At 44.2% G+C, this 25,295-nt stretch overlaps 1 protein-coding gene across 1 annotated transcript in view; it reads right to left on the bottom strand.

The window, feature by feature from the left end:
* LOC139156204 (protein strawberry notch homolog 2-like) overlaps window positions 1-25,295 on the bottom strand; it is a gene marked incomplete at its 3' end in the record, with an annotated part of 137,738 nt that overhangs the window by 65,818 nt on the left and 46,625 nt on the right. Inside the window, exons 4-6 of the mRNA XM_070731484.1 lie at window positions 11,668-11,895; window positions 9,145-9,224; window positions 2,459-2,582 (exon numbers count right to left, since the gene is read on the bottom strand). Of these exons, the coding sequence (XP_070587585.1) occupies window positions 2,459-2,582; window positions 9,145-9,224; window positions 11,668-11,799 (336 nt within the window). The remainder of the gene's footprint in view (window positions 1-2,458; window positions 2,583-9,144; window positions 9,225-11,667; window positions 11,896-25,295) is intronic.

Genomic DNA, 25,295 nt, shown 5'->3' with positions numbered 1-25,295 from the left:
GTGTTTATCTATTAAGACACTTCTAAAAGTTTCTTCCTCCCCAACCTTTCTCCTCGTGTGATACATCTGGGTTATATCCTTCATTTATATTTAAATTTCCTTATTTGTATTCCTTTTCTAACCATTTATCAAACTTCTTGTCATACAATGAAATCCTCCTTATCTTTTAATCTTAATGTTAATCTGTTCATTTCAGCACAATCCAAAATTTTCTTTATTATCTGCTCAGGAATAATACCTGCTTTCCAATTTTGCGCAAACACAATCCTAGCTGCTGTTACTATAAGTGTGAAAGCGAAAGACCAGTGATAAACTTCAGAGTCAAGTAAAAAGATCAACAGAAGTTATTTTTCTGTGCAGGTAAGTCCTTGACTTACGATGGGACGCTTAGTGACCCAGTGAAGCTTTGACAGAGATACTGTCTGTTTCCTAAGATCTAAATTTGAACTTCCAACAGCCGCTCACATTTATGAATGTTTGCAGAAACTCGCAGTCATATAACTCTTGTTTTACAATGTTTTTGCCAAATCTTCTTCTTGTGCCCTGTCCATCATCGGATGCTGGCGATCCTGTTTTGATCAACAGCGGCACAAAAAAGTGCTATTGAGTTTTGTCCAAACCAGTCAAATACCAGCATTTATTTCTGGGCAATTCAATGGCCATTAGCAAATTACTGGTTGGTTAACGACCCGCTGTATCTGCTAATTGAGCAACGTGTTCGCTTAATTACTGCAATGATTCAGCTGCTGCAAACAAACTCCTAAAATTGGGTCAGTCTGTTTCCCATTGTCAAATTGGATGGGCAGGCTCCATTACGGTCGTAACTCAAGGACTATCTTTACATAACTTAGGCCAGTGATGGCGAACCTTTTTTCCCTCACGTGCCGTAAAAGCGTGCATGGGCGCTATCATATTTGAATATCATATCATCCCAAATATGCCCATGTTACACCAACACTCCGCAGTCTGCATTGGTTGCCGATCAGTTTCCGGTCACAATTCTAAGTGTTGGTTATGACTTATAAAGCTCTTCATGGCACCGGACCAGATTATCTCAGGGACCGCCTTCTGCTGCACGAATCCCAGCGACCAGTTAGGTCCCACAGAGTTGGCCTTCTCCGAGTCTCATCGACTAAACAATGTCGTTTGGCGGGACCCAGGGGAAGAGCCTTCTCTGTGGCGGCCCCGGCCCTTTGGAACCAACTCCCCCCCAGAGATTAGAATTGCCCCCACCCTCCTTGCCTTTCGTAAGCTTCTTAAAACCCACCTCTGCCGCCAGGCATGGGGGAACTGAGATATTCTTTCCCCCTAGGCCTTACAATTTATGCATGGTATGTTTGTATGTATGTTTGGTTTTATAATAAGGGTTTTTTTTAGTTGTTTTAGTATTGGATTGTTACATGCTGTTTTTTATCACTGTTGTTAGCCGCCCCGAGTCTGCGGAGAGGGGCGGCATACCAATCCAATAAATAAAATAAAATAAAATAAATAAATAAATCATGCATGTGTGAGTGCCCACCCCCATAATTCAATGCCTGGGGAGGGCAGAAATGCTTCCCCCAACCCCCTGTTTCCCAACTTCTGGTGGGCTCAGTGGGCTCGTGTTTCTCCCTCCTCAGACTCCAAAGGCTTCCCTGGAGCCAGGGGAGGGTGAAAATGCCCTCCCCCACCCCCCTGGAGGCTCGTTTGAAGCCAAAAACGCCCTCCCAGAGCCTCTGTGCGAGCCAAAAATCATGGCACACACATGCACATTGGAGCTTAGCTAGGGCAACGGCTCGTGTGCCAGCAGACAGAGAAAACCTAGAAGATTGACAGCATAAAAAATAGCCCATGGTCCATCTAGTCTGCCCTTATACTATTTCCTGTATTTTATCTTAGGATGGATATATGTTTATCCCAGGCATATTTAAATTCAGTTACTGTGGATTTACCGACCAGGTTTGCTGGAAGTTTGTTCCAAACATCTACTACTCTTTCGGTAAAATAATATTTTCTCAGGTTGCTTTTGATCTTTCCCCAACTAACTTCAAATTGTGTCCCCTTGTACTTGTGTTCACTTTCCTATAAAAACACTTCCCTCCTGAACCTTATTTAACCCTTTAACGTATTTAAATGTTTTGATCATGTCCCCCCGTTCTCTTCCAACCTCTACATGCCACCTGCTTAGGTTCGCCATCACTGACTTAGGCAATGTAATAGATAGGTCTCAGAAGATGATAGGGAGCAAAGCTTCAAAGTCCTGATTTACATAAATTTTTTATCTGTCATCTTCACCTCTATCACTGTCTGGTTTGGTTCTGCAACCCAACAAGACGGTCACAGACTTCAGAGGAGAATCAGAACTGCAGAAAAAAAAAACCCCATTGCTGCCAACCTGTTTATCACTAAGCGAATGGCCATAAGTCAAGGACCACCTGCAGAGGTTCACCTTCGCAAAAGAAGAAAAGTTTGCCCTTACGCGAGGGAAGTCGCCATTTCTGGGTATGAAATCAGCAAGGCTTTGAGGTGCAAAGTTGGAATCCGGGAAGAGCTGTCCGTTGGTGGAATTTGCGTAGAAATTCGAAGGGTTATTAAAATATTGCCTGTAAAGGAATGAAAAGTATTAATGGGTCGTAGATGTCATTTTGAAAGTGCTTTGCCCTGTGACTTCAGAGGGAGCAGTGCAGTGGGGTTTTTATTTTAAACAAAACAAAACACAAAATACAGAAAAAGAGAGAGAAAACTCGGGGGGGGGGGATTTTGACAGCCTCAGAGAGGGTCGGTAACTTGGGAGTCCTCCTAGGTCCAGCTGTGGCTAGGGCAGTGTTTCTCAATTATTTTCTGTTAACCCACCCCATGAAGAAGTAATAATAATAATAATAATAATAATAATAATAATAATAATAATAATAACAACAACAACAACAACAACATTATTAATAATGATGATACTAATGGCTAATAATTGGCTGCATAGCTAGAGGTATAACAAGCAGGAAGAGGTAGATTATGATCCCGCTGTGTAGAGCGCTGGTGAGACCACATTTGGAATACTGTGTTCAGTTCTGGAGACCTCACCTACAAAAAGATATGGATAAAATTGAACGGGTCCAAAGACGGGCTACAGAAATGGTGGAAGGTCTTAAGCATAGAAACATAGAAGACTGACGGCAGAAAAAGACCTCATAGTCCATCTAGTCTGCCCTTATACTATTTCCTGTATTTTATCTTACAATGGATATATGTTTATCCCAGGCATGTTTAAATTCGGTTACTGTGGATTTACCAACCACGTCTGCTGGAAGTTTGTTCCAAGGATCTACTACTCTTTCAGTAAAATAATATTTTCTCATAAAACGTATGAGGAAAGACTTAATGAACTCAATCTGTATAGTCTGGAGGACAGAAGGAAAAGGGGGGATATGATCGAAACATTTAAATATGTCAAAGGGTTAAATAAGATCCAGGAGGGAAGTGTTTTCAATAGGAAAGTGAACACAAGAACAAGGGGACACAATCTGAAGTTAGTTGGGGGAAAGATCAAAAGCAACATGAGAAAATATTATTTTATTAAAAGAGTAGTAGATGCTTGGAACAAACTTCCAGCAGATGTGGTAGATAAATCCACAGTAACTGAATTTAAACATGCCTGGAATAAACATATATCCATCCTAAGGAAAAATACAGAAAATAGTATAAGGGCAGACTAGATGGACCATGAGGTCTTTTTCTGCCGTCAGACTTCTATGTTTCTATAATAATGCTAATAATAATAATAATAATAATAATAATAATAATAATAATAATAATTTATTAGCTTTGTATGCCGCCCCTCTCCGAAGACATTTCAGTGTAAACATTTTAGCGTAAACATTTCACGCCCCCCAAACTCTCTACCAGGACGATTGTTTGCAATATTCAGCACGTTTTCGCTGGAAAAACTCAAGTGGTTTATCAGTGTCATGTTTTAAATGACGCCTTAATTTATTTGGCTTCATGCTGTCCACTGCCAACATTTTTAGACCCAGTAAACATACCGGTCTTTCCGGCCAAGCGCTACATAAGCTTCGTCATATTTCCTCGTCTTGGCTTTCAAGAGACTTACGTTTGTCCCATTATCTCCATCTCTCTCCTCCTTTCTTTTCACCCCTGTAAAATATTTTTCCATGGTGTCTCTTAATGGCTGGAGAATTCTGGAAGTTGAAGTCCACAAATCTTAAAGTTGCCAAGTTTTGGGGACCCCTGAGTTAGGATGTCAGAGAAATGGTCTGGCCTTCATTAGATTCAGGAACTGGTCATGGCTATTTTAATGAAAAGGAGGACCAGGGGACACATGATAGCAGTCTTCCAATATCTCAGGGGTTGCCCCAAAGAAGAGGGAGTCAAGCTATTCTCCAAAGGACCTGAGGGTAGGACAAGCAGCAATGGGTGGAAACTAAATAAGAAAGAAGCAACTTAGAACTGAAGAGAAATTTCCTGACAGTGAGAACAGTTAACCGGTGGAACCACTTGCCTCCAGAAGTTGTGAATACTAGATGTTTTAAAGAAGAGATTGGATAACCATTTGTCTGAAATTATATAGGATTGTGATGGCGAATTTATGGCACACATAAATAATATTATCTGAAGAGGAGGAGGAAGAGGACAAGAAGCAATGGGTAGAAACTCAACAAGGAGAGAAGCAACTTAGAACATAAGATAACAAGAGAAATTTCCTGACAGTTAGAACAATTAACCAGTGGAACAACTTGCCTCGAGAAGTTGTGAATGCTTCAACACCGGAGGTTTTTAAGAAGATGCTGGATAACCATCTGTCTGAAGTAGTGTGGAGTTTCCTGCCTAAGCAGGGGGTTGGACTAGAAGGCCTCCAAGGTCCATTCCAACTATGTTGTTATTGTTGTTGTTGTTTTTGTTGTTGTTATTTTATTCACAAAAAACAGTAATACACAGCAAATGTGATTTATATGCTGGATTTCGTATCACAATATCACAAGTCGAACACTACCCAAGCGTCTAGGGCTGTGTGATGTTTTATTATTATAGAAACATAGAAGTCTGAAGGCATAAAAAGATCTCATGGTCCATCTAGTCTGCCCTTATACTATTTTCTGTATTTTATCTTAGGATGGATATATGTTTATCCCAGGCATGTTTAAATTCAGTTACTGTGGATTTATCTACCACGTCTGCTGGAAGTTTGTTCCAAGGATCTACTCCTCTTTCAGTAAAATAATATTTTCTCATGTTGCTTTTGATATTTCCCCCAACTAACTTCAGATTGTGTCCCCTTGTTCTTGTGTTCACTTTCCTATTAAAAACACTTCCCTCCTGGACCTTATTTAACCCTTTAATATATTTAAATGTTTCGATCATGTCCCCCCTTTCCCTTCTGTCCTCCAGACTATACAGATTGAGTTCATGAAGTCTTTCCTGATACGTTTCATGCTTAAGACCTTCCACCATTCTTGTAGTCCGTCTTTGGACCCGTTCAATTTTGTCAATATCTTTTTGTAGGCGAGGTCTCCAGAACTGAACACAGTATTCCAAATGGGGTCTCACCAGCATTCTATATAGCAGGATCATAATCTTTTATTGTTGTTGTTGTTTTTGTTGCTGTATTTATTTATTTATTTATTTTGTTTGTTTGTTTGTTTGTTTATTTAGTATGCCGCCCCTCTCCGAAGACTCAGAGCAGCTCACAACAGCATTTATTATTTATTATAAATTAATTTATTATTTATTATTATTAAGTGTCTAGTACCGTGTGATGTATTATTATTATTATTATTATTATTATTATTATTATTATTATTCCACAAGACTGTAAGATTCATTATTTTTAAATCTCCTGCCTATGCATCCACATCAACTCAGCACACAACCCCGAGTGCTGCCTCCAGCCAACGGTGAGGACCAGCCACCTGACAAGTCCTTCTTCCCCAAGAGAGAGGGACACCCATACACCCACACCCACACCCACAAAACTGCTTTCCCCCCCCCCCTCTGCTTACGCAAAGCAGAATAAACAGGGGCCGGTTCACATCCTGCAGAGTGGGGGCCAGAGCCATGATAAGAAGGAGGAGGACACTGACGCCGGCTTTTCCACCCTTCTCAGTCCAAAGAGTGAGTCTGCTGGGCGAAACCTCTGCCCACAACGCTTCACACACACACACACACACACACACACACACACACGGCACCACCTTAAGTTTTGCTTTTACTCTCCCAGCCTGGCTGGTGGCTCATCTTTCCAGTAAAAGGACGGCAGTGGGCTGCTAGGTGACGGGGCTGAGCCACAAGGGCCGGGCAAGGCGCCAAGGGCTTACATCCTGCAGAGAGGCTGACAGTACTGTGGGGACCCCTGCAGGAAGACCGGGGCATTGCCGAGACTGGCTGGCTGTAGAAACTGCTCCTGTGTTCGAGGTCCCAAGCCAAAAGGGAAAGGACCGTAAAGCAGTGGTCTGTAACCTTGACAACCTTAAGCCTGGTGGACTTCAATTCCCAGAATTCTCTAGACAGATGTCTCTGTCCGTCTCTCTCTCTCTCTCTCTCTCTGTTTTACTTCTTTCTTTCTTTCTCTCCTTCTCTCTCTCTTTCTGTCTTTCTCTTTGTCTCTTTCATTCTCTCTCTTTTTCTTCTCTCTCTTTCTCTTCTCTCTCTCCATCTATCTCTTTATGAGGATGAGGACGATGGTTATATAATATGCTCTCATACAAATAGTCCTTGGCTTACAACCATCTAATTAATGACCGTCCAAGTATTTTCGATTCCCTTCCTAATCATGCCAAGCATGGAATTTGCTTTTTTTTACTGCTGCTGCGCACTGGGTTGACATCTTGACATCTTGAGCTGTCCACCCAAACCCCAAGATCCCTTTCTTGGGTTGTCTCAGAAAGTATGGTCTCCATCAGTTGGTAGGTATATTTGGGGTTCTTTGCCCCGATGTGCATAACTTTGCCCTTGTTTAGGTTAAAATGCATTTGCCACTTTGTTGCCCACTCACTCAATTTCGAGAGATCCTTCTGGAGCTCCCGACAATCAGTGTCACTTTTCACTACCCGGAACAATTTAGTGTCGTCAGCAAACTTTGCTACCTCACTATTTACTTCTACATCCAGATCATTAATGAATAAATTAAAAAGCAAAGGTCCCAAAACTGAACCTTGGGGTACACCACTTCTCACTTCTTTCCATCCAGAGAAGTGCCCGTTTATTTGCCATCCTTTGCTTCCTACAGTTTAACCAGTTACCAATCCAGGACAATCCTTGAGCTGCGCCAAAGGAACCCGAGGTTACGTTAAGCCCCACCGCTGGCAAAGCTGGGTGAGAAGAGCCGCGGGGAGATAAGAGGGTGGGTTGAATCCCAATCAATAACCTTCATCCACCATCTGCTACTCAATACTCAGCAAAGAGAAGTAGTAGGAGTAAACAGAAGAAGAACCTCTCTTATCATCTCCCAAGAGGATCCAGAAAGTAGGATTTACAGTAATACTCTTGGAGAGAAAAAACGACCTATACACTCTGTGTTCCAAGCACAGGCGGCGTCTCCTGCAACCCTCCAGCTGCCAGTAGAGTTGAAGCTGCCCCACTGGAGCCTTTCTTGGCTCCCTCAGCCCCCCGACGCCCAGACCTAGGTAGAAAAGTTCTTTTCAAGCGGTGCCGGGTTCGAAAGACACGAGAAGCCGTTCGGCGGCTGGTCTTGTGTCGGCTAGCCAGATTATCAAATGCTTTGGAGCATGAAAGATAAATCTGTATCCGCTGAAGAGGTCTCTTTGGGAAGGTTCATCATGGTTAAAATGATTAAAGCATCTATGGGTAAAAGGATACTATTTAACTATTTCCTATTTTAAAAGTAATTAAGGGTCATACTAAGGTAGTAGAGAAGGAAGGACGATCAAAAACTATTAAGTATTCAATAAATACCCGGATAAGACGGAGTGGCTGTGGGTTCTGCCTCCCAGGGACAATTCCATCTGTCTGTCCATAACCCTTGGGGAGGGGAATCATTGACCTCCTCAGAGAGGGTCCGCAACTTGGGCGTCCTCCTCAATCCACAGCTCACATTAGAGAAACATCTTTCAGCTGTGGCGAGGGGGGCATTTGCCCAGGTTTGCCTGGTGCACCAGTTGCGGCCCTACCTGGACCGGGAGTCACTGCTCACAGTCACTCATGCCCTCATCACCTCGAGATTCGACTACTGTAACGCTCTCTACATGGGGCTACATTTGAAAAGTGTTCGGAAACTTCAGATCGTGCAGAATGCAGCTGCGAGAGCAATCATGGGCTTCCCAAGGCATGCCCATATTACTCCAACACTCCGCAGTCTGCATTGGTTGCCGATCAGTTTCCGGTCACAATTCAAAGTGTTGGTTATGACCTATAAAGCCCTTCATGGCATTGGACCAGAATATCTCTGGGACCACCTTCTGCCGCACGAATCCCAGCGACCAGTTAGGTCCCACAGAGTTGGCCTTCTCCAGGTCCCGTCGACTAAACAATGTCGTCTGGCGGGTCCAGGGGAAAAGCCTTCTCTGTGGCGGCCCCGACTCTCTGGAACCAGCTCCCCCCGGAGATTAGAACTGCCTTTCGTAAACTCCTTAAAACCCACCTCTGTCATCAGGCATGGGGGAATTGAGGCACCCTCCCCGCCGGGCCTATACAATTTATGTATGGTATGTTTGTGTGTATGTCTGTTTTAATAATGGGGTTTTAAAAAGTTTTTTAAATTTATTAGCTTTGTTATGAATTGTTTCATTGTATGCTGTGAGCCGCCTCGAGTCTACGGAGAGGGGTGGCATACCAATCTAATTAATTAATTAAATTAATTAAATTAATTAAATTAATTAAATTAAATAAATAAATTAAATAAATTAAATAAATTAAATAAATTAAATAAATTAAATAAATTAAATAAATTAAATAAATTAAATAAATTAAATAAATAAATACATTAAATGAATGAATGAATGAATAAATAAATAAATAAATAGTGCATAAACTTGCTACACCCACTATGCCCCCCCCCCCCCGGTGGAGGCAGCAGCCCATCACTGCTGTCGCTGAAATAGGGTCTTCTACTTGAGCAGTGGGTTAGACTAGAAGACCTCCCAGATCCCTTCCAGCTCTGTTGTGTAGTATTTGGTGCTCTCCCACAAATGCACTTACTGGTTTTCGTTCAGGAAAAAGGGTGCTGCATATGGAGAAGGTGCAAACAGGGATGAACTCCAGCATCCGGAAGCAGAATCCTGCAAGACAACAGAGCAGGTTTCAAAATATGTGTGTCATGTTCGGGAACGTTCAAAGCCTTTTCAGAGTCCTACTGCGGGTACCCGTAGATGACAATTCATGGACAAATGCATAATGCAGAAACAAGACTTCTGAGAAACCAAGAGGCTTGAAAGAAGCCAGCAGTTTGCGGGATCACAATCTCCCTGCTTGTTCTACCTCTAGCTATGCAGCCAAGCATCCTACTTGCTTTCCCTACCACCTAAGTGCACTGTTCACCCATTTGGAGACTGTCCGAAATCTCGACCCCTAAATCCTTCTCTTCTGAAGTTTTTGCTAACCCAGAACTGCCAATGCAATACTCGGATTGAGGATTCCTTTTCCCCAAGTGCATTATTTTACATTTGGAAACATTAAACTGCAGTTTCCATTGCTTTGACCATTTATCTAGTAGAGTAGAGTAGAATTCTTGATTGATTGATTGATTGATTGATTGATTGATTGATTGATTGATTTGTCCAATACACAATGAGGGTTTTAGTGGGTATACACATAGTAAAATACATGACGAAGGTTATAGAGGAGATACTCATAGTAAAATATATCTAACAAAGAATAGAAGTTATAGGAATAGAACGTATCAATGAAAGAATAGAAGAAGAGATATAGGAATAGAAGAAGTTGTCCAAGTATGATTGGACACAGAAGGAATTTGTCTTTGGTGCAGATGCTCTCAGTGTGCATAAAAGAAAAGAGACATTTGAAACATTTAAATATGTTAAAGGGTTAAATAAGGTCCAGGAGGGAAGTGTTTTTAATAGGAAAGTGAACACAAGAACAAGGGGACACAATCTGAAGTTAGTTAGGGGAAAGATCAAAAGCAACGTGAGGAAATACTATTTTACTGAAAGAGTAATACAGTGGTACCTCAAGATACGAACCCCTCGTCTTACGAACAACTCGTGATACGAAACCGGGGTTCAGAAAAATTTTGCCTCTTCTTACGAACTTTTTTTGAGTTACGAACCGGCATTCGGAGACAGCTGGGAAGCCGCGCGGCTGTTTTAAAAGGTGACAGCCGGGCGGCGGGGCTTCCCAGCAGCCTCCCGAACGCCGATTCGTAACTCGAAAAAAGTTCGGAAGAAGAGACAAAATTTTTCTGAACCCTGGGTTCGGTTCGGGAGGTTGCTGGGAAGCCCCCCAGCCTGGCTGCGACCTTTTAAAACAGCCGCGCGGCTTCCCGGCTCTCTCCAAACGCCGAACGCGGAAGTTCGGCTTTGGCGTTCGGCTTCGGGAGACAGCTGGGAAGCCGCGCGGCTGTTTTAAAAGGTCACAGCCGTGCTGGGGGGCTTCCCACCACCACCCCGAACCCCAAACCCGGAAGTTTGGCAAAAGTTCGGGGTTCGGGGGGTCCTGGGAAGCCCCCCAGCGCGGCTGTGACCTTTTAAAACAGCCGCGCGGCTTCCCAGCTGTCTCCCGAAGCCGAACGCCAAAGCCGAACTTCCGCATTCGGCATTTGGAGACAGCAGGGAAGCCGCACGGCTGTTTTAAAAGGTCACAGCTGCGCTTGGGGGCTTCCCAGCACCCCCCCCAACCCCGAACCCGGAAGTTCGGCAAAAGTTCGGGGTGGTGCTGGGAAGCCCCCCAGCGCGGCTGTGACATTTTAAAACAGCTGCGCAGCTTCCCAGTCGTCTCCCGAAGCCGAACGCCAAACCCAAACTTCCGCGTTTGGCGTTCAGAGGCTGCTGGAAAGCCGCGCGGCTGTTTTAAAAGGTCACAGCCGGGCTGGGGGGGTTGCTGGGAAGCCTCCCAGCCTGGCTGGGAAGCCGCGCGGCTGTTTTAAAAGGTCACAGCCGGGCGGCAGCGGGTTTTTTGCGGGGGGGTTTTTTGGTTGCACGGATTAATTGACTTTACATTGTTTCCTATGGGAAACAATGTTTCGTCTTACGAACCTTTCGTGTTACGAACCTCCCCCTGGAACCAATTAGGTTCGTATCTTGAGGTTCCACTGTAGATCCTTGGAACAAACTTCCAGCAGACGTGGTAGATAAATCCACAGGAACTGAATTTAAACATGCCTGGGATAAACATAGATCCACCCTAAGATAAAATACAGGAAATAGTATAAGGGCAGACTAGATGGACCATGAGGTCTTTTTCTGCCCTCAGACCTCTATGTTTCCATGTTTCTATGTGACATTTGTCAAGAATCGTGAGGTACAACACTTAATAACAGTCCAGGTATAAATAAGCCATCAAATCATATTAGGAACCAGTCAATGTAAATGGTAAAGATAGAAGCCACAAAGCTACAGTCACAGAGTCATTTGTGGGGGGAACTGGGCGATGAGAACGATGAGAAGAGTAATAGCAGTGCAGACTCAGTGAATAGTTTGACAGTATTAAGGGAATTAGCAGAGTGATATATCTCTGAGGACTCATCATCCCCCCAGGGACACTCACCTCGGCGGTGGGCAAGCCAAGCTGGGTTTCAAGGGTGGTGGGGGTCCTATACAGTGAATTGCCGGGCTGCTGGTGGGTACATGGTGGGTGGTAGCTCCTCCCCCTGTCCATAGTGAGGGGCAAAGTGGGCATCAGGCTTTGTGCTGCTCCATGGAGGAATCGGACGCCGGTCGGTCGCTGGAGGTCCAAGGAGATCCCTTATCTCGGCCCTTCCCTCTGCAACATATCCTGAGGAGGGGGGTAAAAGAGACGAAAAACATTAGGAACAGCAAATTTGCATTAGAGCAGCGGTTCTCAGCCTTTCTAATGCCGCGACCCCTTAATACAGTTCCTCGTGTTGTGGTGACCCCCAACCATAAGTCTAGTGCCAATTCTCCCAATTCTTGAAGCTGATTGGCAGGAAGGTCAGAGGGACACCCCCACTGTAGACGCCTGATTGGTCGGATTGTAAAAATATGTTCCAAGGCCCCAGAATAGAAGATTTAGCTCCTAAGACCAGGGGAAATTTGTCTTTTCCCGTGGTCTTAGGCAACTCCTGTGAAATGGTCCTTTGATTCCCCGCCCCCCAAAAGGAGTCCCGATTCCCAGGTTGTGAACCACTCCATTAGAGGGAGCCCGTCATAAATATGAGCCAAGCGTCTGATCACAGGACCATGAACATGCCGTAATGGTCATTAAGTGTGAAAAATGGGCTACTTCTTTCAGCGCTGTTGCAATTTTGAAGGTCAGTAAATGGACTGTTGTAAGTCAAGGACTACCTGTACCTCTACTTATGAACTTAATCCAGGTTCTTAAGTAGAAAAGTTTGTAAGAAGAAGCAAACAATGTAAAAGCAAATAATGTGTGCGACTGGGGAAACCACAGGGAGGGCAGAGGCCTGTTTCCTCCCAGGAGATTCCTAGAGAGGCCCCACGGCGGCTTCTCCCCGCCTTTTCCGGCCCTGTTTCCTCCCAAGAGATTCCTAGAGAGGCCCCACGGAGGCTTCTCCCCGCCTTTTCCCGCCGTGTTTCCTCCCAAGAGATTCCTAGAGAGGCCCCACGGAGGCTTCTCCCTGCCTTTTCCAGTTACAGTTTCGGAGGCTTGGGTTTGTAGAAAATGTTTCTTGAGAAGAGGCAAAAAAATCTTGAACACCTGGTTCTTATCTAGAAAAGTTTGTAAGCAGAGGCGTTCGTAGGTAGAGGTCCCACTGTATATGGCTTTGTTGTCAAAGTATCATTTTCTCCTATTTAAATCAAAGGGTTGGACTAGACGACCTGCAAGCAGTAGCGGGTTGTAGCCGTCGCGGGGCAGTACGGCGTCCAGGTAGCAAAAATGGAGCTGCGCATTCAGCTCCAGCTGACTGGCATGCACATGTGCATGTCAGCACAAGATTCAACTTCTGCACATGCACCAAAAGTGAAATCTCATGTGGAAACACGCGCACGAGCGAGATTTTGGCGATTTTCACATGCACAGAAGCAAAAATATCGGCAAAACCCACTGAAATCTCGCTTGCTGACACGAGATTTGGCTTCCAGGCATGCGCAAAAGCCAAATCTCATGCTATCGTGCTCGCAACCACACTAATCACCAGGAGCGTTCCGGTAGCATGCAGCTGCGAGAGCAATCATGGGCTTTTCCAAATATGCCCATGTCACACCAACACTCCGCAGTCTGCATTGGTTGCCAATCAGTTTCCGGTCACAATTCAAAGTGTTGGTTATGACCTATAAAGCCCTTCATGGCACCGGACCAGAATATCTCTGGGACCGCCTTCTGCCGCACGAATCCCAGCGACCAGTTAGGTCCGACAGAGTTGGCCTTCTCCAGGTCCCGTCGACTAAACAATGTCGTCTGGCGGGTCCAGGGGAAGAGCCTTCTCTGTGGCGGCCCCGACTCTCTGGAACCAACTCCCCCCAGATATCAGAGTTGCCCCCACCCTCCTTGCCTTTCGTAAGCTCCTTAAAACCCACTTCTGTCGTCAGGCATGGGGGAATTGAGACTTTCCCTTCCCCCTAGGCTTATAAAATTTATGCATGGTATGTCAGTATGTATTCTGGAGGACAGAAGGAAAAGGGGGGACATGATCGAAACATTTAAATATATTAAAGGGTTAAATAAGGTTCAGGAGGGAAGTGTTTTTAATAGGAAAGTGAACACAAGAACAAGGGGACACAATCTGAAGTTAGTTGGGGGAAAGATCAAAAGCAACATGAGAAAATATTATTTTACTGAAAGAGTAGTAGATCCTTGGAACAAACTTCCAGCAGACGTGGTAGATAAATCCACAGTAATTGAATTTAAACATGCCTGGGATAAACATATATCCATCCTAAGATAAAATACAGAAAATAGTATAAGGGCAGACTAGATGGACCATGAGGTCTTTTTCTGCCATCAGACTTCTATGTTTCTATGTTTCTATGTATGATTGGTTTCTTAAATTGGGGTTTTTAAAATTAATTTAAATATTAGATTTGTTTACACTGTATTATTATTGTTGTTAGCCGCCCCGAGTCTACGGAGAGGGGCGGCATACAAATCTGATGATAGATAGATAGATAGATAGATAGATAGATAGATAGATAGATAGATAGATAGATAAATTGGAAGCCTTTCACTTCCTGCAAGTTCCCTTCCAACTTTGTTAATCCGTTAATTTCTGTTAAAATACCCTGTTTTCCCCAAAATAAGACACCCTCTGATAAGAAGCCCGATAAAGCCAAGTCCTTATTTCAGGGTTGAAGAAAATATAACGCAGGATTTTTATTTTCGTGGAAACACGATATATCTCAAAGGGAAATAAAAGCTTTGGCAACTATTCAAAATAGCATTTGTTTAACCGAAATAATAGGTTGGAACCACTACAATTTCCAAATAAATCTTGATTTGCTGGTCTACTTGACACTCATTGAGCGCATGTCATCTAATTTGAATAAAAAATATTCCGTATTCTTAGAAACTGTTTGAGGAAAAAAAGTTAAGATAATTGTGTAGCGAACAAAATTAATCTGGGGTAATTTTTAAGTTATTTTACTCTTTAAAAAGTCATCAATAATGCTTAGTTGGACTCCATAGTCCAGACTATTGAAGACATTGGAAAAAATTTCCAAGAAATCCAACAGAACTGCAGTCTCTTCTACTGGAAATAAAAGAAACATTGATCTCAACTGTATGCATCATATAATTGCTTCCAATTGTTGTGTCATTTAAAAAATAAAAATAAAATTATTTGGAACACTTCCTTGAGTAAGTGTCCTTGTGACCGGAAACTGCCAAGAACTTGGCAAAAGAAAAAAAATAGTTTTTTAAAGATTTTTACAAACTGAGCTTGGCTTTTCTACATCCATCGTGTTTTCTTGGCATTCTCCCAGGATAATTTCCAAATTTGCAGTCTGATCAATGTTGGCAAACATATGACATATTGGTCAGAGATGACAAAATCATGGTCGGGCAGTAGGAAAAGCAAGTAGGATGCTTGGCTGCATAGCTAGAGGTATAACAAGCAGGAAGAGGGAGATTATGATCCCGCTATATAGAGCGCTGGTGAGACCCCATTTGGAATCCTGTGTTGAGTTCTGGAGACCTCACCTACAAAAAGATATTGACAAAATCGAACGGGTCCAAAGATGGGCTACAAGAATGATGGAAGGTCTTAAGCATAAAACGTATCAGGAAAGACTTCATGAACTCAATCTGTATAGTCTGGAGGACAGAAGGGAAAGGGGGGACATGATCGAAACATTTAAATATGTTAAAGGGTTAAATAAGGCTCAGGAGGGAAGTGTTTTTAATAGGAAAGTGAACACAAGAACAAGGGGGCACAATCTAAAGTTAGTTGGGGGAAAGATCAAAAGCAACATGAGAAAACATTATTTTAATGAAAGAGTAGTAGATCCTTGGAACAAACTTCCAGCAGACGTGGTTGGTAAATCCACAGTAACTGAATTTATTATTAATTTATTTATTACTTGGATTTGTATGCCACCCCTCCCATGCCTGGGATAAACATAGATCCATCCTAAGATAAAATACAGGAAATAGTATAAGGGCAGACTAGATGGACCATGAGGTCTTTTTCTGCCGTCAGTCTTCTATGTTTCTATGTTTCTACAAACTGAGCTTGGCTTTTCTACATCCATCGTGTTTTCTTGGCAATAACATGTAAGCAACTTCCAAACTATTCTCCCAGGATAATTTCCAAATTTGCAGTCTGATCAATGTTGGCAAAGCTATGACATATTTGTCAGAGATGACAAAATCATGACGTTTTGGGTGACAGGCTAGTGTTCACCACCACTGCAAAGAAGGACCAGGGGAGACCTTAGTGTCATTGGCCTATCTGCCATCTCAGGTGGTCCTTCAGGTTCATCCTGGTCTATTTCTCCATCACTCCCACTCTCTGCATCAGCTGGCAACACCACTGACCCAACATAATAAACACACAGGTATAGAAATCTAATATATAAAAATTACTATAAAACTAACTTTTTAAAAAAGCTCCATTTATCCCAATATCTCCGGGACCGCCTTCTGCTGCACGAATCCCAGCGACCAGTTAGGTCCCACGGAGTTGGCCTTCTCCGGGTCCCGTTGACTAAACAATGCCGTCTGGCGGGACCCAGGGGAAGAGCCTTCTCTGTGGCGGCCCCGACCCTCTCCGAAGACTCGGGGCGGCTCACAACATAACAATAATACAATACAAGTCTAATATTAAAAAGTTTAAAAACTAATTTAAAATACATTATCATAAAAAACATCTACAGTACTACAAAGTCATACACAATCAAACCAACTAGTCATAATGCAGGAGTCAGAAAAAAGTGGCGGCATTAATTCCCCCACGCCTGGCGACAGAGGTAAGTCTTCAGCATTTTGCGGAAGGCGAGGAGGGTAGGGGCAGTTCGAATCTCCGGGGGGAAGTTTATTCCAGAGGGCCGGGGCCGCCACAGAGAAGGCTCTTCCCCTGGGTCCTGTCAGATGACATTGTTTAGTGGACAGGACCCGGAGAAGGCCAACTCTGTTATATTATACCCTGTTTTCCCAAAAATAAGAAAGTGTCCTATATTGATTTTTGCTTCCAAAGATGTACTACATCTTGTTTTCAGGGGATGTCTCATTTTTTTTCAGTGAAGAAGAATTCACATTTATTGCTGAACAAAAAAAAAAAGAACATTTATTATATACTGTACAGTAGTTGTCATCACAAACCAGCATAACCATGCCGCCACGAGTCTGCGGAGAGGGGCGGCATACAAATCTAAATAATAAATAAATAAATAAAATAATAAATAACCAGACAAACCGTGTGAATCCTATCAAGAATTTCTTACTACTACCGTACCATTATGTACTACTACCATGTTGGATGTTGGCTGCATAGCTAGAGGTATAACAGGCAGGAAGAGGGAGATTATGATCCCGCTATATAGAATGCTGGTGAGACCCCATTTGGAATACTGTGTTCAGTTCTGGAGACCTCACCTACAAAAAGATATTGACAAAATTGAACGGGTCCAAAGATGGGCTACAAGAATGGTGGAAAGTCTTAAGCATAAAACGTATCAGGAAAGACTTCATGAACTCAATCTGTATAGTCTGGAGCAGCGTTTCCCAACCGGTGTGCCGCGGCACACTGGTGTGCCGTGAGACAGGGCTAGGTGTGCCGTGAAGTTCCAGCTGGGCGGGGCGCTGCCGGTACTTCCATCCTGGGACTCCCGCTCGCAGCTGTCCCTCGGCTCCTGCTCGATGCCGCGGTTTTCGGCTCTCCTGCTGGGCTCCAAAGAAGGAAGGCAGGAAGAAGGAGAGCTCCATTCTTCGCGCCTTTTTCCCGCCTTCCTTCTTTGGAGCCCAGCAGGAGAGCCGAAAACCGCGGCATCGAGCAGGAGCCGAGGGACAGCTGCGAGCGGTAGCCCCAGGACGGAAGTACCGGCAGCGCCCCGCCCAGCTGGAACTTCTCTGGCGTCGGCGGCAAGTGTCCTTTGTGGCCCGGCGGTAGGAGCGGGGGGGGGGATGGCTGCAGCGGCCGCCGGCAGTCGCGGGGAGATGGCGGCGGCGAGAGGGAGCGCTCTGTCTCTCTCTCTCAGCTGACTGCAAGCGGGAGCCCTGACGGTGGCAGTTGGACGTGCTGCTGGACGTCGTACATGCTGGCGCTGCGGGCCTGGCATATACGGTGTCCAGCACCACGTCCAGCTGCCGCCGTCAGGGCTCCCGCTTGCAGTCAGCTGAGAGAGAGAGAGAAAGAGAGACATATAAGAGAGGCAGAGAAAGAGAGAGAGAGAAAGAGAGAGAGAAAGATAGACATAGCAAGAGAGGCAGAGAGAAAAAAAAGAAAGAGAGACATAGCAAGAGAAAAAGAGAGACTTAGCAAGAGAGGCAGAAAGAGAGAGAAAGAGAAAGAAAGAGAGACATAGCAAAGAGAGACAGAGAGAGAAAGAGAGAAAGAGAAAGAAAGAGAGATAGCAAGAGAGGCAAAGAGAAAGAAAGAGACATATAGCAAGACAGTGAAAGAGAGAGAGAGCAAGAGAGAGAGAGAAAAGCAAGAAAGAGATAGCAAGAGAGACAGAGAGAGAGAGAGCAAGGGAGAGAGAAAGACATAGAGGAAGGGAAGGAGGGAGAGAGAAAGAGAGCAAAAAAGAGAAAGAAAGAAAGAGGGATGGAGAGAGAGAAAGAAGGGAAGGAAGGAAAAGAGAAAGAGGGAGAAATAGAGCGAAAGGGAGGAAGAGAGAGGGTTTTTTTGTCCAAACTTTTCTTTAGCCCGCCCCCCCGCCCCGCCCCCCCCCTTTCAATGTTCCCCAGGATTTTGAAAATATGAATAATGTGCCGCGGCTCAAAAAAGGTTGGGAAACACTGGTCTGGAGGACAGAAGGAAAAGGGGGGACATGATCGAAACATTTAAATACGTTAAAGGGTTAAATAAGGTCCAGGAGGGAAGTGTTTTCAATAGGAAAGTGAACACAAGAACAAGGGGACACAATCTGAAGTTAGTTGGGGGAAAGATCAAAAGCAACATGAGAAAATATTATTTGACTGAAAGAGTATTAGATGCTTGGAACAAACTTCCAGCAGACGTGGTTGTTAAATCCACAGTAACTGAATTTAAACATGCCTGGGATAAACATAGATCCATTGTAAGATAAAATACAGGAAATAGTATAAGTGCAGACTAGATGGACCATGAGGTCTTTTTCTGCCGTCAGTCTTCTATGTTTCTATGTGTTTTAAATCTGATTGATGCAGCGTTTTGCGATGCAGTTTATGGACAGCAGTGTTATATATGTTCTGTTCGGGAATGCCGCAAAAGGAAATGTCTCCTAGGTCTTACTTTCGGGGGATGCCTTATATTACGCAATTCTATGAAACCTCTCCAATGTCTTACTTTCGGGGGGTGACTTATTTTCGGGAATACAGGGTAGTAAGCAATAAGATAGAGAAGCATCTCTCTCTCTCGACCTGCCTTCTGGGAGGTATAATTAGGCAAAAAAAATAATTATTTTTATTGCTGTCATCCTTTATTTATCGCAACTTATGTCAGATTAGCGGTAGCTTGCGGGAAAGCAAACGAGATACCAGAAAAACCAAATGGAGAAAGCAACAGCGGCCACCACTGAAAAGAAAAAAAACCCTGACATTGAAGCTATTGGCACCGGGATGGATCCTTCTTGGTTTTCGCACACCCCACAATTTCTAAGTCTTAAGTAAGCAAGTTCTGCCCCCACCCGCCCCCACCAGCCCAACCCCTCCTGTTTTCCCAAGTTTGTAACCACATCTGATAGGAAATCTAGAGCCGACGATTCCGGTAAATAGCTTGCAAAGGACGAGCTTCGCTTACTTACGGTTGCACGGAGGGTAACTGATTACAGAGGGTAGAAAATCAATAAGGGGGAGAAGGAGAAACCGCCTGCTGCATTAGATGGCTGTTACTACAGCTCGGAACAGTTATGGTTTTCACCGGAGGGCGAATTCTGCTCTTGAAGGGTCAATTTTCTCTGCAACCCATAAGTAAGAGCAACTCTAGAAGGGGTGTTGAATGTGGGGGGGGGGAGACAACAACAGAATAGAATAGAATTCTTTATTGGCCAAGTGTGGTGGGACACACGAGGAATTTGTCTTTGGTGCAGATGCTCTCAGTGTGCATAAAAGAAATGGTACGTTTGTCAAGAATCATGAGATACAACACTTCGTGACTGTACAGGGGTCAAATAAGCAACGAGGAAACAATCAATATTAATATTTTAAGAGTCTTCGGAGAGGGGCGGCATACAAATCTTAATAATAATAATAATAATAATAATAATAATAATAATAATAATAATAATATTAAAATCTTAAGGATACAAGCAACGTTACAGTGGGTGATAATGAATGAAGATAGAGCGCTGGTGAGACCCCATTTGGAATACTGTGTTCAGTTCTGGAGACCTCACCTACAAAAAGATATGGATAAAATTGAAGGGGTCCAAAGATGGGCTACAAAAATGGTGGAAGGTCTTAAGCATAAAACGTATCAGGAAAGACTGAATGAACTCAATCTGTATAGTCTGGAGGACAGAAGGGAAAGCAGGGACATGATTGAAACATTTAAATATATTAAAGGGTTAAATAAGGTTCAGGAGGGAAGTGTTTTTAATAGGAAAGTGAACACAAGAACAAGGGGACACAATCTGAAGTTAGTTGGGGGAAAGATCAGAAGGAATGTGGGAAAATATTATTTTACTGAAAGAGTAGTAGATCCTTGGAACAAACTTCCAGCCGACATGGTTGCTATATCGACAGGAAGTGAATTTAAACATGTCTGGGATAAACATATATCCATTGTAAGATAAAATACAGAAAATAGTATAAGGGCAGACTAGATGGACCATGAGGTCTTTTTCTGCCGTCAATCTTCTCCCAGGAGATTCCTAGAGAGGCCCCACGGAGGCTTCTCTCCACCTTTTCTGGTTTTGGAGGCTTGGGTTTTTAAGTGGAAAATGGTTCTTGAGAAGAGGCAAAAAAATCTTGAACACCCGGTTCTTATCTATAAAACTTCATAAGTAGAGGCGTTTGGTAGGTAGAGGTACCACTGTATTCTGAATTGAGATGAACAAAGGAGATTATTTCTAGCTCAGGTTTGACATGAGGAGGTCCTTGGCGCTCTCCGACCTTGCTTGTCTTCTTGCAGATATTTCATTACTCAAACCGGGTCACATTGTCAGTGCTAATGAGGTTAGCTAGTTTGGCTAAGGAACTGACACTGAACCGAAGAATCCGGGAGCCGTCCAGCAGGCGGCACAATTAAAGATCTGCTGACCCAGCGTCCCAACCGTTAACCAACGCTTCCCCGTGAAATATTTCCATTATGACACCGAAATACAATCCCTGTGGGGCCGTATCCAATTACCCAGGGCGCATTTAAACAGGCAGGAGCGGTGCCTTGAAGAGGCAGCATTTAATTACTTGCACTGATAACACTTTTGGCTGACTCTGACAAATGGCCGTAGTAGAGATTTGGCTGCACAAAGCTCAAAGCAGGTCTTGGGGATAGGGGAAGCAGAGAGGGAGAGTATATTATTATTATTATTATTATTATAGTAATTATAATTATTATTATTATTATTATAGTAATTATAATTATTATTATTATAGTAATTATAATTATTATTATTATAGTAATTATAATTATTATTATTATTATAGTAATTATAATTATTATTATTATAGTAATTATAATTATTATTATAATAGAAGAGCCAGGGGTGGCGCAGCAGGTAGAGCACTGTACTGCAGATCACTGAAGCTGACTGTAGATCTGAAGGTCAGCGGTTCAAATCTCATCACCGGCTCAAGGTTGACAAAACCACTTCCATCCTTCCGAGGTGGGTAAAATGAGGACCTGGATTGTGGGGGCAATAGGCTGGCTCTGTTAAAAAAGTGCTATTGCTAGCATGTTGTAAGCCGCCCTGAGTCTAAGGAGAAGGGCGGCATAAAAATTGAATGAATGAATGAATGAATGAATGAATGAATAAATAAATATTATTATTATCATCCTCATCCTCATCATATCATCATCATCAACAACAAAACAACACAGCAAACGAGATCACTATGCTGGATTTCGTATTTCATCACCAGTCCGGCGCTTCCCAAGCACCTAGGACTGCGTGATGTAGCGGTGAATTATGTTTGCCGATCCCAGTAAAGCGGCCTTTTGCAATTGAATCTGGGAAGCCCCACGATGGCTCTCGCGGCTGCGTTCTGCACGATCTGAAGTTTCCGAACACTTTTCAGAGGTAGCCCCATGTAGAGAGCGTTGCAGTAATCGAACCTCGAGGTGATGAGGGCATGAATGACTGTGAGCAATAACTCCCTGTACAAATAGGGCCACAACTGGTGCCCCAGGCGAACCTGGGCAAATGTTAAATGAATGAATGAATGGATGAATGAATGAATAAATGAATGAATGAGTCTATTCCAACAAAACGGTGGCCAATAATAACAAAACAAAGAAAGCCAATCCAGAAATATTAAAGAGTTGCACTAAATAGTAGACAAAAACATAGTCACCCATAATAAAAGCAATTGAATGAAATGATTTATACAGGTAGTCCTCGACTTACAACAATTCATTTAGTGATGGTTCAAAGCTGGCACTGAAATAAAAAGTTGCATGACCATTTTGCGCCAATGAACACAGGTGGCAGTGTTCCTGCATCTTTGCCAGGTTTGTGAAGTTGCCACAGATGTGAGATGTGAACACCAGCGCCCAAATTCTCAAGAACTCGCACTGCTGCCCGCTCACCCGCTTGCAGGAGGAAGCAACTACTCGCAAATTCCTAATAAAGCAACACAGATGGATTTCAGCTCGGCTGCCTTTCAACTCTTAACTTCCTCCTCCAAACTTCTGTTTCCAAAGTGGCAAAGCAAAACAATAAAAAATTAAAAAAAGACTAACAAATTGCAGGAGCAGCCTTCCATGAGTGGGACGGCCAAAATTGGACAAAGGCTGCCCAATTCATCCCGGTGGTTCCCCCCACACACCAAAATAACCACACAAATAGGAGATGTGCTTTATATTTAAGGGCTAGGGTGTGACAAAATCTTATAGGCCAGTGATGGCGAACCCTATTTATTTAATTTATTTATTTTTATTTATTTATTAGATTTGTATGCCACCCCTTTCCGAAGACTCGGGGCGGCTCACAACAGCAATAAAAACAATATAGCAGTGGAACGAATCTAATATTAAAAACATATAAAACCCTATCATTCTTTAAAAAACCAAACAGCACATTCATACCAAACATAAAACAAAGTATAAAAAATAGCCTGGGGGAAAGGTGTCTCAACTCCCCCATGCCTGGCGGTATAAGTGAGTCTTGAGTAGTTTACGAAAGACAGGAAGGGTGGGGGCAGTTCTAATCTCCGGGGGGAGTTGGTTCCAGAGGGCCGGGTCCGCCACAGAGAAGGCTCTTCCCCTGGGGCCCACCAAACGACATTGTTTGTACAGTGATTTTCAACCTTTTTTGAGTCGAGGCACATTTTTTACATTTACAAAATCCTGGGGCACAGCACCAACCAAATGACACAAAATGACACGAGCTCTTTAAGAAAATGACCCTTCAAGAGGCATGTACAATATAGATAACATTGTGATGCATTGTATAACACCCTCTGCGGGGGCCTCTTATAAAAAGAAAAAAGTCAAATATCTCTATATAGTGGTACCTCAAGATACAAACCCCTCGTCTTACGAACAACTCGTGATACGAACCCGGGGTTCAGAAAAATTTTGCCTCTTCTTACGAACTTTTTTCGAGTTACGAACCTGCGTTCGGAGACTGCTGGGAAGCCGCGCGGCTGTTTTAAAAGGTGACAGCCGGGCGGCGGGGCTTCCCAGAAGCCTCCCGAACGCTGGTTCGTAACTCGAACAAAGTTCGTAAGAAGAGGCAAAATTTTGCTGAACCCCGGGTTCAGTTCGGGAGGTTGCTGGGAAGCCCCCCAGGCCAACTGTGACCTTTTAAAACACCCGCGCCGCTTCGCAGCTGTCTCCTGAAGCCGAACGCTAAAGCCGAACTTCCGCGTTCGGCTTCATGAGACAGCTGAGAAGCGGCGCGGGTGTTTTTAAAGTTCGCAGCCGGCCTGGGGGGCTTGCCAGCACTCCCCCGAACCCCGAACCCGGGTTCGGGGGGGTGCTGGGAAGCCCCCCAGGCCGGCTGTCACCTTTTAAAACAGCCGCGCGGCTTCCCAGCAGTCGCCGAAAGCCGTTTTTTTTGCGGGGGGTTTTTTGGTTGCACGGATTAATTGACTTTACATTGTTTCCTATGGGAAACAATGTTTCGTCTTACGAACCTTTCGTCTTACGAACCTCCTCCTTGCACCAATTAAGTTTGTATCATGAGGTATTACTGTACACCATCACGATAGACATAACCAGCTGAGGCTGAGGCTTCATCTAGTGGTGGCAACATCTACCTCCAGTCCTGACCAGGATTAGAAATTGGGATCATGGGGAGGAGTAGCAGTTTCAACTACTCGCAGCGGCCACAAAATGATAAGTGCACAGCAGCCCGAGCAGGGACCTTCCTGGGTGTGGATGAGAAGCAGCCTGCTATTGGTTCATCACTAGTGGTCGGGATGAATCCTAGAAGGTGATTGGGCAGTGAGCGTTCCCTGTGCCTCCACTCTTCCTGTCACTGATAGCTGGAGGGATTGTGAGGGGAATGTTTATGTTCGGATGGAGGCGGCTGGCGACAGGCCGGATAAATTGTCTCCGTGGGCCATATCCAGCACACGGGCCATAGTTTGGGGACCCATGTTTAATTTCCCCACGGCACACCTGACCATGTCTCACGGCACACTGGTTGAAAAACACTGGTTTAGTCGACGGGATCCGGAGAAGGCCAACTCTGTGGGACCTTATCGGTCGCTGGGATTCGTGCGGTAGCAGGCGGTTCCGGAGGTACTCTGGTCCAATGCCATGTAGGGCTTTAAAGGTCCTGACCAACACTTTGAATTGTGACCGGAAACTGATCAGCAGCCAATGGAAGCCACGGAGTGTTGAAGAAACGTGGGCGAATCTTGGAAACCCCACGATGGCTCTCGCGGCTGCGTTCTGCACGATCTGAAGTTTCTGAACACTTTTCAAAAGTAGCCCCATGTAGAGAGAGCCCCTCGGGTTCCAAAAGAGCATTCACGCGTGAGTTCTCATACCCATAATTCAATGCCTGGGAAGGGCGAAAACAGATTCCCCCACCCGCTAGAAGCCCTCTGGAGGCTGGAAACGGGCTGTTTCCCAACTTCTGGTGGGCCCAGTAGGCTCATGCTTAGCCCTCCCCAAGGCTCCAAAGGCTTCCCTGGAGCTGGGGAAGGATAAACACTCATCTCCATCCCCCTCAAGGCCCTCCGGAAGCCAAAAATGGCCTCCCAGAGCCTCTGTGCGAGCCAAAAACCAGCTGGCTGGGACACACATGCATGTTGGAGCTGAGCTAGGGCAACAGCTCGTGTGCCAGGAGATATGGCTCCGCGTGCCCCCTGTGGCGCCCGTGCCATAGGTTCGCCTTCACTGTTATAGGCCATCAAAGCAGGAAAGAAGGGATATAGGTAGTCCTTGATTCACAACCATTCATTTTAGGGGTAATGATTTCTGACAGTCTCAAAATGGGTGAACA

Source organism: Erythrolamprus reginae, unplaced genomic scaffold, assembly GCF_031021105.1.
Source record: "Erythrolamprus reginae isolate rEryReg1 unplaced genomic scaffold, rEryReg1.hap1 scaffold_99, whole genome shotgun sequence".
NCBI classification, from domain to species: domain Eukaryota; kingdom Metazoa; phylum Chordata; class Lepidosauria; order Squamata; family Dipsadidae; genus Erythrolamprus; species Erythrolamprus reginae.
Note: the sequence above shows the minus strand (reverse complement) of the source record. Positions and strands in the feature narration are given on the sequence as shown.